General features: G+C 42.7%; 1 protein-coding gene across 1 annotated transcript in view; it reads left to right on the plus strand.

Annotated features, from left to right (window-relative positions):
• Positions 1-14,343, plus strand: part of LOC306913309 (E3 ubiquitin-protein ligase HECW1-like) — a gene marked incomplete at both ends in the record, with an annotated part of 139,982 nt that overhangs the window by 53,266 nt on the left and 72,373 nt on the right. The window contains 1 exon segment of the mRNA XM_079489898.1: positions 6,981-7,075. Within this exon segment, the coding sequence (XP_079346024.1) occupies positions 6,981-7,075 (95 nt within the window).

Below are 14,343 nucleotides of genomic sequence, written 5' to 3' on the forward strand. Positions count from 1 at the left end.
TTGTGTTTGACAGAGCAACACCTCCTTTTGACTGTGCGTCAATGACGATATACCACACACATTTGTTTGCTACCAGGCTACTTGGAGCTAGCTATGAAATGTATTAGACATGCTATGAGGTGATGTTTTGTGTTGTGTTGTGTGGTATTGTATTGTATTGTATTGTTGTATTGTTGTGTTGTATGAATGGTGTACTGTATGTAAAACCATGTTGATTTTGATGATGGCTTTGAGACCCCAGGAAGAGTAGCTGCTGTCATTTGAATAAGGGGCAGATAATGATCACGACTTGTTTATTAGAAGTAATTAGCATGTCTTGGCCAGTTTTGATTGATTGAAAAATGTATTAACAGTTTGCAGAATTACAGTACATTTCAAGCACAAACTCAATACAAAGGCTGTTAACTGTGAGTGGACGACCCAATTAAGCATTACACTTGTTTCCAATAGGGTCCACCATGTTCAATTCATCAAAAACATTTAGAGACGTACAAATAGACACTTCTATATAGACAAAGGACAGAACAGGAATTCATCATAAAGGAGGTAAAAAGGGAAAAGAAACATATACAGTGAGGGAAAAAAAGGGGTGGGCGGTGGGGGGGATTCACGTTCAGCTCCGTTCATTTGTTTGTTTTCCTTGGAGGAGCTGCGTTGGGTCCCCAAGTCGGCTCCGTGGCCGTACCTTGAGTTGGCTGTGTGGCCGTGACCGTCTCTTGTGTTGTCCTTGCGTTGGGTCCCCAAGTCGGCTCCGTGGCCGTACCTTGAGTTGGCTGTGTGGCCGTGACCGTCTCTTGTGTTTTCCTTGCGTCCGTGTTTGAGGGATTCCGATTTTACAGGGGCCAGTTTCAAATTGCAGCCGTCCGTAGGTGCCCTTTGAGAGTGGTTTTGAAGGAGTCAAAGGGATTTGCATGTCTTAATGACTGTTGGTAGGGCGTTACACATTTTGGTGGCATAGGAGCGAAAATAATTTAGTCCCTTGTTTGTGCCGAATCTGGGTTGTACATGGTTCGTTGCACTCCCTCTGGTGTTGTGGGTGTGGACTTCGTTTACATTAAGGAAGTATCTAGACAGGTACATGGGTATCTTGGTGGTGTATCGAATCTTGTGGACCAGACCCATTGCAAGATGCTGTACTCTGTCGTCGACCCTAAGCCATTCCAGCCTGTCGAAGTGGGCAGGGGTGAGGTGGGTTCGGGGGGCGAGGTCAAGTAGGAGCCTGACCAGTTTGTTTTGGGAACTCTGGAGCCTGTTGACCACGGCAAGCTCCAGAACAACAAGCAGAGCTCTTATTGGCCGATAGGCAATGAATGCATGACAATGGGAACGGTGGGTGGGCGGGGCTACTGCAACACTCACCCCGATAAGTTCCCTCAGTCCCTAGAATGAACGTATAGGGACTAAGGGAACGTATCGGGGCTACTGCAACACTCACCCCGATAAGTTCCCTCAGTCCCTAGAATGAACGTATAGGGACTAAGGGAACGTATCTGGGCTACTGCAACACTCGCACCGGTCGGGGGGGAAAATGACCCTCGCAGGGCACTGCGTCAGGCACCCAGAACTTGAGGCAAGTAAATTGACTCTATGGGAGCCAACCCAGGGCAAAGCCAGGAGGGGAAAGAAGCGTACCACCTATGTAGGCGTCAGCTTGGCTAACGACACTGCAGAGCTCAAGAACCTGATGTTGGATAGGAAATTGTGGAGGGCAGCGATCCAGGAATCCCGAGTTGGTGTTGGCTAGACCTCACTCTCGCAGCAAACTACTCGCTGCATAGAGGCCATTACATTCATATTTGTCATGCTGAAGTGGGAGAGGTTTCTATGAATTGTGTGACTGTGCTGTCTAAAGCTCAGCAACAGCCTTGGCGCTAAATGACTCATCACCCTGATATTATATATCACAGCTGTCGGGGCAGAAATCTTGTACAGTAATTTTTCATTGTTGTGTTTTTTCTCATGCACTATATGACAGTGTAGAGCAAACATACTTTTACTCCACTACATTTAGTTGAAAATGTCAGTTTCAAATTTGTATATTTTGATTATTGCGAACGCAGTGAGCACTAACTATGAGACCTAGCAACACACGCACGCACACACGCACACGCACACAAAACTTAACTTAAAAAAAAACTTAACTTAAAAAAAACGTAACTTAAAAAAAACTTAACTTAAAAAAAAACTAAAAAAAAACTCAAATAAAACTTTAAAAAAAAACACGCACGCACACGCACCTGTACACACACTAAAAAAATAACTTACATTTACGATTTGCGTTCGCTTCCCGCGTTCGCGCGTCTTACTTGCTATTATTACAAAACATTAACCACTTCAGGAAAACCATGCAAGGCACCAACCTGCACATCGGGAGCAATTAGGGGTTCAGAGTCTTGCAGACGACGGCACTTCGACACTAACTCTGGGGCAGCCCGGGTTCGAACTGGGAACCTTGCGGTTGCCATCTGGCCACTCTACCTCTGAGCCACCACCGCCCCTAAAATGGCATATCGACAAGCTCACATCACGACGCATTGTGAGCTTGTACATCGGCTATTTTTAAATGATGTATATACATTTGAAAAGGTGTGAAATGGGACATTCTGCATAATGAGTACTTTCTACTTCATTTACACTGTTTAAGTAGAGTAAGTAAAAAGTGTGACTACTATTTCCACCACTATGAACTAACTAACTAAAAGCAACAGTTTTGGACATATAGGGCTCCATTTTCGTCACCGCTAAACCCCTTATCCTTAAACTTCTTTGCCTTTTTTTTTTTTTTTTTTTTTACTATTTTGAACAACATTTTTGAATAGTTCAGCTAGCCTCTACATTGACACGTTGTGAGCCTGTAGACTGGCCATTTTAACTATTCAAAAATGTTTTGCAAAATAGTAAAAACAATGCAAGGAAGTTTAGGGATAGGGATTTTCGTCACCGCTAAGGTGACGAAAATGGAGCCCATAGAACTACAAGAATGCTCAACCCCGGTCAAATCCGACGACCTCGGAATGGTTGCCACCAGGTATTCCTAAACATAACCTCAGTAAAACTATGCCCTAAACCTAGCCTTATTCCTAAACGTAACCTCAGTAAAACTATGCCCTAAACCTAGCCTTATTCTTAAACGTAACCTCAGTAAAACTATGTCTAAACCTAGCCTTATTCCTAAACGTAACCTCAGTAAAACTACACCTAAACCTAACCTTATTCCTAAACGTAACCTCAGTAAAACTATGTCTAAACCTAGCCTTATTCCTAAATGTAACCTCGGTAAAACTATGTCTAAACCTAACCTTATTCCTAAACGTAAAACTATGTCTAAACCTAACCTTATTCCTAAACGTAAAACTACAACTAAACCTAACCTTATTCCTAAACGTAAAACTACACCTAAACCTAACCTTACTCCTAAACGTAAACTCAGTAAAACTATGTCTAAACCTAACCTTATTCCTAAACGTAAAACTACACCTAAACCTAACCTTACTCCTAAACGTAACCTCAGTAAAACTATGTCTAAACCTAACCTTATTCCTAAACGTAAAACTACACCTAAACCTAACCTTACTCCTAAACGTAACCTCAGTAAAACTATGTCTAAACCTAACCTTACTCCTAAACGTAACCTCAGTAAAACTATGTCTAAACCTAACCTTATTCCTAAACGTAAAACTAAACCTAACCTTACTCCTAAACGTAACCTCAGTAAAACTATGTCTAAACCTAACCTTATTCCTAAACGTAAAACTACACCTAAACCTAACCTTACTCCTAAACGTAAAACTACACCTAAACCTAACCTTACTCCTAAACGTAACCTCAGTAAAACTATATCTAAACCTAACCTTATTCCTAAACGTAAAACTACACCTAAACCTAACCTTACTCCTAAACGTAAAACTACACCTAAACCTAACCTTATTCCTAAACGTAAAACTACACCTAAACCTAACCTTACTCCTAAACGTAACCTCAGTAAAACTATGTCTAAACCTAACCTTATTCCTAAACGTAAAACTACACCTAAACCTAACCTTACTCCTAAACGTAAAACTACACCTAAACCTAACCTTATTCCTAAACGTAACCTCAGTAAAACTATGCCAATAACCTTAAACGTATTCCCAACCTTTTCCTCAGTAAAACACAAATACAAAAATACAAGAATGAAACAAACGGGGGGCGAGTGTGGTTTTGGGGCGAGCCTTCCGGTTACCACAGTACAAGATGTTCCACCCGACAATGCCGATGCTCCCCTGTGAGGTCCGAGAGAGAGAGAGAGAGCGAGAGAGCGAGAGAGAGAGAGAGAGAGAGAGAGAGAGAGCGAGAGAGAGAGAGAGAGAGAGAGCGAGAGAGAGAGAGAGATATATTGTGGTCGCAAAATGGGACATCCATCGATCTGTGCCATTGCTCCGTTTAGGGAGGTGAATTGTGAATTGGCTACAGGGAATTGAGTAAGGATGGAAGGTACAGAGAGAGAGAGAGAGAGAGAGAGAGGAGGTTACAGCGCATCGATTTTCCCCTCCAGCCATACATCTCAGCAACGAGGCTGACAACCAGCTGAGTGTCTATCTGACTTGTCATCTATGCTATCTGTGTATGCGCTGTGTTATAGAAAGTAACCAAGTGGCCTGGGCCATGGCTCAGTGGTCCAGGCACCTTGGCTGGTAATCCAGTCTGGCAGTGTGCCGCGGGTTCGACTCCCGATCCAGACGGCCTTTACTGCATGTCACCCCCCATCTCTCTCCCCATTTCCTGTCAGCCTACTGTCTGTCCCTCCATAACAAATATAAAATATAGGCGAAAGCCACAAAACAAAAACATAAAAAAATAATAATAATAAAGTAACCAAGTACATTTACTTTTTTTTAATTTACCGTCGCAACTCAGCAGGTCCGTTTTTCTTTTTACTAAGAATAGAGGGGTAAGCCACTTAAACCCCATATGGTTGGCCGGAGGCCCTCAGGGCTCTGTACTAGTGTATTTAGTGTTTTCTCTTATTGCGGCTGGCAACCGTGCCGGTTCCCATCCGACCGCTCTACCCCTGAGCCACCGTTTGATGTATTACCATGTGTTGTCCTTGCTTAGTGCTTACTGTAAGTCGCTCTGGATTTAAGAGCGTCTGCGTTGTGGGGGTCCCGGTGGAAAAGTGATGCATGTGCATATACTCTCTATATTATGCATATTATAATTCACCCTTTGTCAAGTCCCGCCCGTGGTTGTGCCCCTCTTCGCACCCATTGGGTCGAACCGTTTCCGTGGTTCGACCAAAAATAATCCTTTCTCTCCTCCATTACATCCACTACCATTCAAATAACGTGTTTTTCAGTTGCTTCATATTGATGTTCTGTGCGTTCAATTCTTATTTTAAACTTGGTGTCAGTATAAAAGGAACATCACATCACGTTCAGCATGGTGACTGGGCATATCAGTCAATATAAATGTTTGTTTTTTGTTTTTTTTTCAAAAATGATGTTTTAGCAAATTCAATATAAAAAAGGCGGAACCAGGGTGGAACAAGAGCCTGCTGGTTAGTCAGTCAGGGACCAATCAGAAGGCTGACAAATGTGACCAAATTTTACTGAGGGGCTGCCATTGGATTTTTTTGAATTTTCGTTTTTTCATGTCATGTGAAAGCAGGGATTCATAGCTTCAAATTGACATATTGGTTGTTCAGTTTGACCCACCAGTTTTGGAGATATGGCTTATAGAGTAATGTCTTGCAGAAAACAGCGAGTTGAGAAAACAGGCTTGAAAGGTTCACTTCTGTGGTCTAACATTACACCTAGTGGTTGCCCTAACAGGGCAACCAGACTATTGCAATTGTAACACTTTATTATTCCACTTGATTAGTCTTTTTTTTGATTCGCTACTCCTCCCACAGTTTTGACTGTACGCACTTGAGCCATATGTCAAATTGACCGGCTTCATCGGGAAGGATGTGCTTGTATTTTTTTAATAGAAATGTTGTATAGTTTAATTGATATTAATTTATTAGTGAATACAATTTCCCCATTGACATGAATGGGAAAATGCGATTTTTCGCATTCTCATATTCAAGTATTTTTTCCTCAGAGACTGTAAGCACTATAGTTACAAAACTTGGAGGGTAGGTTCATAATAATTACTAAAATTAATAAACTTCTAATGTTATCGGTCGGCCGGCCTCATGGTGGCGCTATAACAGCCCACTTTACGTTTTGGCTTATAACTCTTGAACCGTAGGTCATAAAATCAAAATATTTTTTCCCTGGCTTCCTTGGGTCATGACGCATCTCCCCATATAGGCCACGCCCATTTGCGTCATGATAGATTTTCCGCCATTTTGAATTTTCTCCAAAACACACTTTTTGCTCCTCCTCCTACGAATTTTGTCCAAATCTCACAAAAATTGGTACACATTATCTCTGGACCCATCCGATTAAAACACCAACTGCAGAATTTTGGTAGTGCGTATCGTTCGAACGTAATCGTCGTCCTAAGATAGTAGGAGGGGCCTATTTTACACAAATAAATCACGAACGGAATGTCCAATCCATCCCAAATTTGAATCACATGTCGCGGGTGGTTCAATCAACCAAGTACCAAAAGCAATTCTATTTTCATCCATAGGGGGCGCCGTAAATGCGAGAAATGTAAACGTTTGTCGCAAAAACATGATTTTTGGGGGATAAATCCCCCCATTACTTACACATGATCGCAGGGGTGATGTGACATTGTAATTGGCTGGCAATATCAGTGGGAGGGGCATATGTAAGCCACTGCGGCAACCACACTTTGCAATTTTTTAAAATTGCGACCTTTCTAGTTTCAGACATGCTCTAGTATGTGAAGAGTCTGCCTGTGCAATTAACTGGTGCAGGAATTTGCGCAATGGCAGGCTCTCAGTCAAATCTGGTCACAAATGGTGAATTGTTTTCCTGTGTCTCACCCTCTCCTCTCCTCTCCTCTCCTCTCCTCTCCTGTCTCGCCAGCGGAGACCAAGGTCTGCTTCCGGTACTACCATGGTGTGAGTGGAGCGCTGAGAGCCACCACGCCCACTGTGACCGTCAACTACACCTGTGCGCCTGTGAGTCTCTCTCTCTCTCTCTCTCTCTCTCTCTCTCACACACACGCACGCACGCACGTGCGCACACGCACACACTTCGCAGCGCATTGTGAGCTTGTAGATCAGCTATTTTCAAATGGCCAAAAATGTGTAATTGCTGAAGTGGGTAATGTATGTTTTGTAATAATAATCTAAATCTACAAAGTAACTAGTAACTAAACGTTTTCGAATAATTGTCGTGGAGTAAAAGTACAACAATTGCCTCGGGGGATGTAGCGGAGTAGAAGTGAAAGTATTGAAAATGGGAAATACTCAAGTGAAATGAGCGCCTGTCACAGACATGGGCAAAGCAAATTCAGTCAGGAAACTCAGTGCAGTCGCTGCCGGCCGTTCATTGGGCCTCCTCAGCATCACATGATTCCCTTCATCCAATCGCACGCTCATTCCATCTTCATACCGGCTATCTAAACCGGAAGTTTGCACTGCTCATCCTGCTCGCTTGCTGCTGAACACACTGATTCTGCAGTTTTGCTGCTCAACCTCCTCCACCCCAGCTACCTACCACCTGTCGTTTTGGATCTGCTGTTTACGTAGGTACGGGGGATTCGGAGTCCCTATGGTTGGTACTGATGCACTTGATCGGAGTACCTAAAAAGCAAATCCAATTCATCGCCAAACCATACATATATTGCTCATTTTTACCCATTTAGACCTGAGATCAGATTCTAAAAAGATCTTCTAAATCCTGAGAGTTTTCTGAAAAACCCATGTTTCTGTGTCAGTTTCACCCCAAAAATATATGTAATTGACCACTGTCCCCCATCTGAAAATATGTTGTTCCAGGGGCCCACCAGAAGCAAAGATTTAAGTTAAAAGAATATATAAGAATATATATTCAAAGATTTGTGTCACATTTTCACGATTTAAAAAAAATAGCAGACCTACAAGCTCGATGCGCGCCACCGAGTGGCGCGCATCGAGCTTGTAGACCTGCTATTTTTCAATAGCTAAATTATAACAATGTTAAAACACCAAAAGGGGTTCCCGCCCAAAATGGGTTATATTCAATAAATATATATTCCATCCATTCATGAGTCGTCCCGACTGAAGTACAAATACCTCAAAATAGTACTACTAATCGTACGAGTACAGTATTTGAGTAATGTATACTTAGTTGCTTACAGCACTGACTATTTAATGGAGGCGAGCGGTCAGAGCGGTCAGAGAGAGCAGGACACTGGAGAGAGAGCAGGGTCAGGAGGAGCACGGCTCAGAGAGTGCCTCAGCGTTTAATTACACATGCAGGGCTGCTCCGTTTGGAATCTCATTCATTCGCGGTGCACATCACGCATGAGGGAGGTGAATTATACTTTGGTGTTTTAACCCATTTTGGGGCGCGGGAACCCCTTATGGTGTTTTAAGCATTATGGTATACTTTAGCTATTGAAAAATAGCAGATCTACAAGCTCATAGCGGCACTCAGTGCCCGGTGTCGAGTCGGTCGGACCCACGGTTGTCCAGAACCGTCAAAAAGGCCCCTGCCGGCCCGGGCTCTGAATAGGGCCCCAACGGGGTATTGCATAGCCAGGTGGGGCATGGTTTTCCAACTTCCATCGCTAGCGACTCGGTGCTCTACAGCCGGGCACCAGTCTAGTGTCTTTGAGGCTTGCTAAATTGTAGCATTACATCTTTTGGTCCTTTTTTGTCTACACGTAGTGGGGTGGGGGGTATAAAGAAGGATAGAGACCGAACTGGAGCGTTAGCCCCACCCCCCCGCTATTAATTTCAGTGGAAGTTGCTCAGTGGCGTTTTGAAGCACTCGGAAGACTTCCGGAAGTATAATTATAACTCAATGGCTCGAGCGAGCGGAAGTTTAGCCTATTATTTAGCACCGGACCTCGATTTTGAGGTCCGGGCTTACGCACGTGACGTCATGAACGTCCGTCCACTTCCATTAAAGTGCTGCAATTCCACATTTCGCCAGTAGGTAGTGGCAGCTTCAACGTTGGATAGCCTTAGGGTGCTTGGGGTAAACGGACAGGAAGAGCAGGCGGGGGGGGGGGGGGGGGGGGGGCAGGGGGGGGCGGGGGGGGGGGGAATGCTACAGGGAAAAGAAAGAGAGGTGGTCTGCTTAATGGATGCTTTCCATTTTAAAGCCTTTCAGACAAGACAAAGGCAATCTTTCCATCTCTGTGAAACTGTACAGTATGTTTAACCCATTTAGGCCTGACATCGCTCTGAAAGAACCTATTCAAAGATTTGTGCCGCATTTTTACGATTTTTCAAAAATAGCAGACCTACAAGCTCGTAGCGCGCCACTCGGTGGCGCGCTATGAGCTTGTAGATCTGCTATTTTTCAATAGCTAAAGCATAGCATAATGCTAACACCAAAAGGGGTTCCCGCCCAAAATGGGTTAAATACATGATCGCTTTTCACAAAAGCACACAGACAATTAGACGTATACCCCGAAAGCCAAACGCCACAGTTAAAAAGGACGGAAATGTATCCATACAGGAGTAATAGTAGATCACATTTCCTCTGGGTTTAAAACATACTTTTCTACACTGCAAAAAAAATCCTTTTTGATTATCCTTTGCATCCTTATACCAGAACATGTTTTAACTCTCAGAGTTCACTTAGGTTAATCGCTTTCAACCATTCCATCCATATTTGGGGCATTTAACAGGCATAAAAGCTTTCCAACATTTCCCCCCAAATGTCCCACAGTGTATTATAGGGTTTTTAACCCATTCTGGACACCCTTTTGGTGTTTTAACTAAGCATTATGTTATACTTTATAGCTATTGAAAAATAGCAGATCTACAAGCTCATAGCGCGCCACCGAGTGGCGTGCTACGAGCTTGTAGGTCTGCTATTTTTGAAACATCGCAAAAATGCGGCACAAATCTTTAAATATATATTCTTTCAGAGCGAACGTTTTTTTTTATTTCGACGTCAGGCCTAAATGGGTGGTTAAAAAAGTGGTTAAACGGTAAACACTGTAGAACTAAATTCAGTAGCATATGTTTGTCCGTGATCAGATGATATTAATTGCGATACATTTTTAAAAAGGAGCCATTTGACTGTCTATCTCTACCGGTTTGTGTACATAATGCTGCTGTTTGACCAAGGCATGGCCATGACCAGAGGATGTGGTTTGCGAGTCACAACCACGCAGTGCTCATTTGTGTATTTAACCCATTTTGGGCGGGAACCCCTTTATGTTATAATTTAGCTATTGAAAAATAGCAGATCTACAAAGCTCATAGCGCGCCACCGAGTGGCGCGCTACGAGCTTGTAGGTCTGCTATTTTTGAAAAGTCGTGAAAATGTGGTGCAAATCCTTGAATATATATTTCAGAGCGAACATTTTTAACGAATATATTTGCTTCTGGGGGGTCCCTGGAACTACATATTTTGAGATGGGTGGTCCGTGGCCCAATAGAGATAATTCTGGGGGTCCTTGACATGAAAAAGGTTGAGCACCACTGACATAGAAACATATTTTTTTCAGAAAAAAATGTAGGATTTCGAAGCCTTTTTTTTTATTGCCATCAGTCCAAAATGGGCTAATAGTGTTTTCTTACAGTGTAGTTGTGGTGTACATTGAGGCTGTTGGCTCGTTTACAAATGTGGAGGCATTTAATTCAGTGGCTTTGGGGTAAACCATATGCAGTACTGCAGCTCCGCTGTGGGACGCTGCCTGTTCCTTTGAACCGGAGTCCTCGTCTGCTTTTCTTGCTCACCTCAAAGGGAGTTCTTTTGTACCCATTTTGGGCGGGAACCCCTTTTGGTGTTAGCATTATGTTATGCTTTAGCTATTGAAAAATAGCAGATCTACAAGCTCCGGTGGCGCGCTACGAGCTTGTAGGTCTGCTATTTTTGAAAAATCGAAGAACGACTGACATAGAAACATAGCTTTTTCAGAAAACTGTCAGGATGTAGAAGACATTTTTATAGAATCTGATCTCAGGTCAGAATGGGTTAATTCAGTGGCTTTGGGGTTAAACCGTATACAGTATGTACAGTACTGCAGCTCCGCTGTGGACCGCTGCCTGTTCCTTTGAACTTGGAGTCCTCGTCTTGCTTTCTTGCTCACCTCAAAGGGAGTTCTTTTTTAACCCATTTTGACGTGGGAACGATTCTATAAATGTCTTCTACATCCTGACAGTTTTCTGAAAAAGCTATGTTTCTATGTCAGTCGTTCTTCGATTTTTCAAAAATAGCAGACCTACAAGCTCGTAGCGCGCCACTCGGTGGCGCGCTATGAGCTTGTAGATCTGCTATTTTTCAATAGCTAAAGCATAACATAATGCTAACACCAAAAGGGGTTTCCGCCCAAGATGGGTTAACAACCTCCATCACAGCTTCCACTCTAGAAGGAGCTTTCACTCTGTTGCGTTTTCAACTCGCGAAAACGCCCCATTGTCCAAACGGACGCCTGCATTTATTTTGCCGTTTTCTATGGAAACCGTTCTCACGTAAACTGTTCTATTGTAAAAGGGGTTCCTGTGTTGAGGAAGGTCGGCACGTAATCTGGCACTTTGTAAGTCTGTGTGTGTGTGTGTGTGTGTGAAATGAAATGAAATGAAATGAAATCTATATTTACCCAGGGTATCTGGGCTAAGCTCAAGAACTTGTTTCCAGCCAGGCCCTGCTCATAGAACACATTTCATCGTAGTGGTTGTGCGTGTGCGTGTGCGCGTTCACACGCGCTCGCGTGTATATAGGTCAGGAAAAGTTATGGAGATGAGCCTTAACCAGAATCGTTTGTTGTTGTGGATCTGCTACTTTCAAAAGATTTGTATACATTTTGAAAACTTCAAATGAGACATTCATGCATGATGAGTACTTTTAAGTACATTTTGATGCCAATAATACTTTTGTATTTTACTCAAGTACATTTTTAATTAGTATTTCTATATTGCAGTACTAGCGACAAAGTGCTTCTCTATAAGATCTGAGCTGTGAGAACAACGTGATGGCCGATAGCTTAAAGCAGGGGTTCTCAACCCGTGGGTCGCGACCCCTCGAGGGGCCGCCAAATTATTTTGGGGGGTCCCCAAATTATTTAAAAAAAAAGAAGAAAAAACGTTTTTTTTGTTTGTTTTTTTGCAACTGGCTGTAAAGTGGAAATGAAGAATTTACATATAGTACACATAGTACATGCATACACCTTCCCTAATAATGATGGTTTCAGTATTTATTTATGGTGTATTGTCTCTATTAAGGTTATTGTAGCAGTCAATTTATATTGGGGGTCGGGAGGGGGCGGGGCGGGGGTCCCGAGACGTTGCCAAAGCATTTTCGGGGGTCCCCGGCCAAAAAGGTTGAGAACCCCTAGCTTAAAGGACCACTTTAGTTTGTTTTCTTTTGCTGCTTTCTTTCGTTTTAGTGATTCTAGCTATTTTTTACAGGGGGGCATTCGAACATGGGGCTAAATATAAATTTTTTCACAAAATTGTATAGCGATTTCGTTTTTATTATTTACTCTAGTCCTACTATAGAGCCCAGGAAATTACATCTGGCCACAAAATACGACGGGATCTATTGACTGGGAAAGGGGCCGGTGACAAACTGACATTGAGCCTATATGATACACACTATGGTAGCCCCTATATATAGTATAGTACCCCCCTTCACATTCAGTAGATCCTGTGATATGTTGTGGCTAGATGTAATTGCATGGGGTCTAATAGGACTATAGTAAATATGAATAAAGAAATCACCGTAACATTTTGTGAAAAAATACATGTTAGCCCCATGTTCGAATGCCCCCCCCCCCCCCACCCCCCCTGTCAAAATTGGCTAAAATGGCTAAAATGAAAGAAAGCAGGCAGCAAATGAACAAAAAATAACACTCATCTTTTACTTTCTCAAATGACAACCTAAAAACATGAACCTTGGTTGAAAAAAACTAAAGTTGTCCTTGAACCCATTTTGGGTGGGAACCCCTTTTGGTGTTAGCAGCCATTATGTTATGCTTTAGCTATTGAAAAATAGCAGATCTACAAGCTCATAGCGTGCCACTGAGTGGCGCACTAAGAGCTTGTAGGTCTGCTATTTTTGAAAAATCAAAGAACGACTGACATAGAAACATAGCTTTTTCAGAAAACTGTCATTTTCAAACAGACATTTTTAGAATCTGATCTCAGGTCAAAATGGCTTAAACAGCGTGTGTTTGTGTAATGACAACTAAAGTCAGTGAATAAATGGGGCTGACGGGGATGCCAAAACAAAGCGAGTGCAGCTCTCTGGGTCTTCTCCTTTACACTCCATGCCAGTGTGGTGAATATAAATGACAGTTGCCGTAGGAACAAGCCTCTCACCAAATCTAGCCTCGATCCGATTCATTTTGAGCAGTGTTGGGTAACTTCCTAAAGTATAACTTCGTTAGTTTACTGGATTGCTGCCATTCAAAATGTGTTACAACTTAAGTTACAAGTTACAGGGTAAGAAAAGTAACGCACATCCTCCATTGGGGCTGAGCCAAAACTGTAGAAACGGTAAACAATAAAAAGAAAGCATGGGGCTCGCAACTCACTTTAACTCACTTTAAGCTATGTTTCTATGTCAGTCGTTATTAGATTTTTCAAAAATAGCAGACCTACAAGCACCGAGTGGCACGCTATGAGCTTGTAGATCTGCTATTTTTCAATAGCAGATGGGGGTTCCCGCCCAAAAGGGGTTAAGATGTCCAAACTTTATTTTGCCTGTCGCTAAATAAAGTTTCGAGCATCTTAAAGTGAGTTGCGAGTCCCTGCTTTCTTTTTACATGTTACTCATTATTTTTGCGTTATTTTGCGTTACCGACAATTAAAACCCACCCTTGAGTAAAAAAAAAACAACAACAAAAACTGCAGCCTACCGGTGTTGTTGCTTGCTGCTTCACCAATTAGCATTGACGTTGATCTCCTCCTTTCCCCAATAAATCAAAAAATACTGTGAATACTTCCACAGCCTTACTAAAGGATAAACTATCCCGTTTTCTCCCAGATGCTCCCTTGCGGATCCTGCCGGGAGCTTCCTATGCCATAGAAAGCATAGGTGGGCCCCAGGCTACACCAGAAGTGATGACCTATTGAATCCTGTGCATTAACGATCATCATGCAATCACCACAGACTGCAAAGCATAATGGGACGGGTCAATGATTTTCGTATAGCATCTGCGGCCGCGACGGTATCGCTGCTTACAGCAGCCTTGCATGTCTCAGTTGACAGCTCATTCATTAAATAAACGTTGAAAATTGATTATTTTTCCTTTGTGGCAACAGAAAAAAAAACAGGG

The sequence above is a fragment of the Electrona antarctica genome, assembly GCF_951216825.1.
Source record: "Electrona antarctica genome assembly, chromosome: 20".
In the NCBI taxonomy this organism is placed as follows: Eukaryota; Metazoa; Chordata; class Actinopteri; order Myctophiformes; family Myctophidae; genus Electrona; species Electrona antarctica.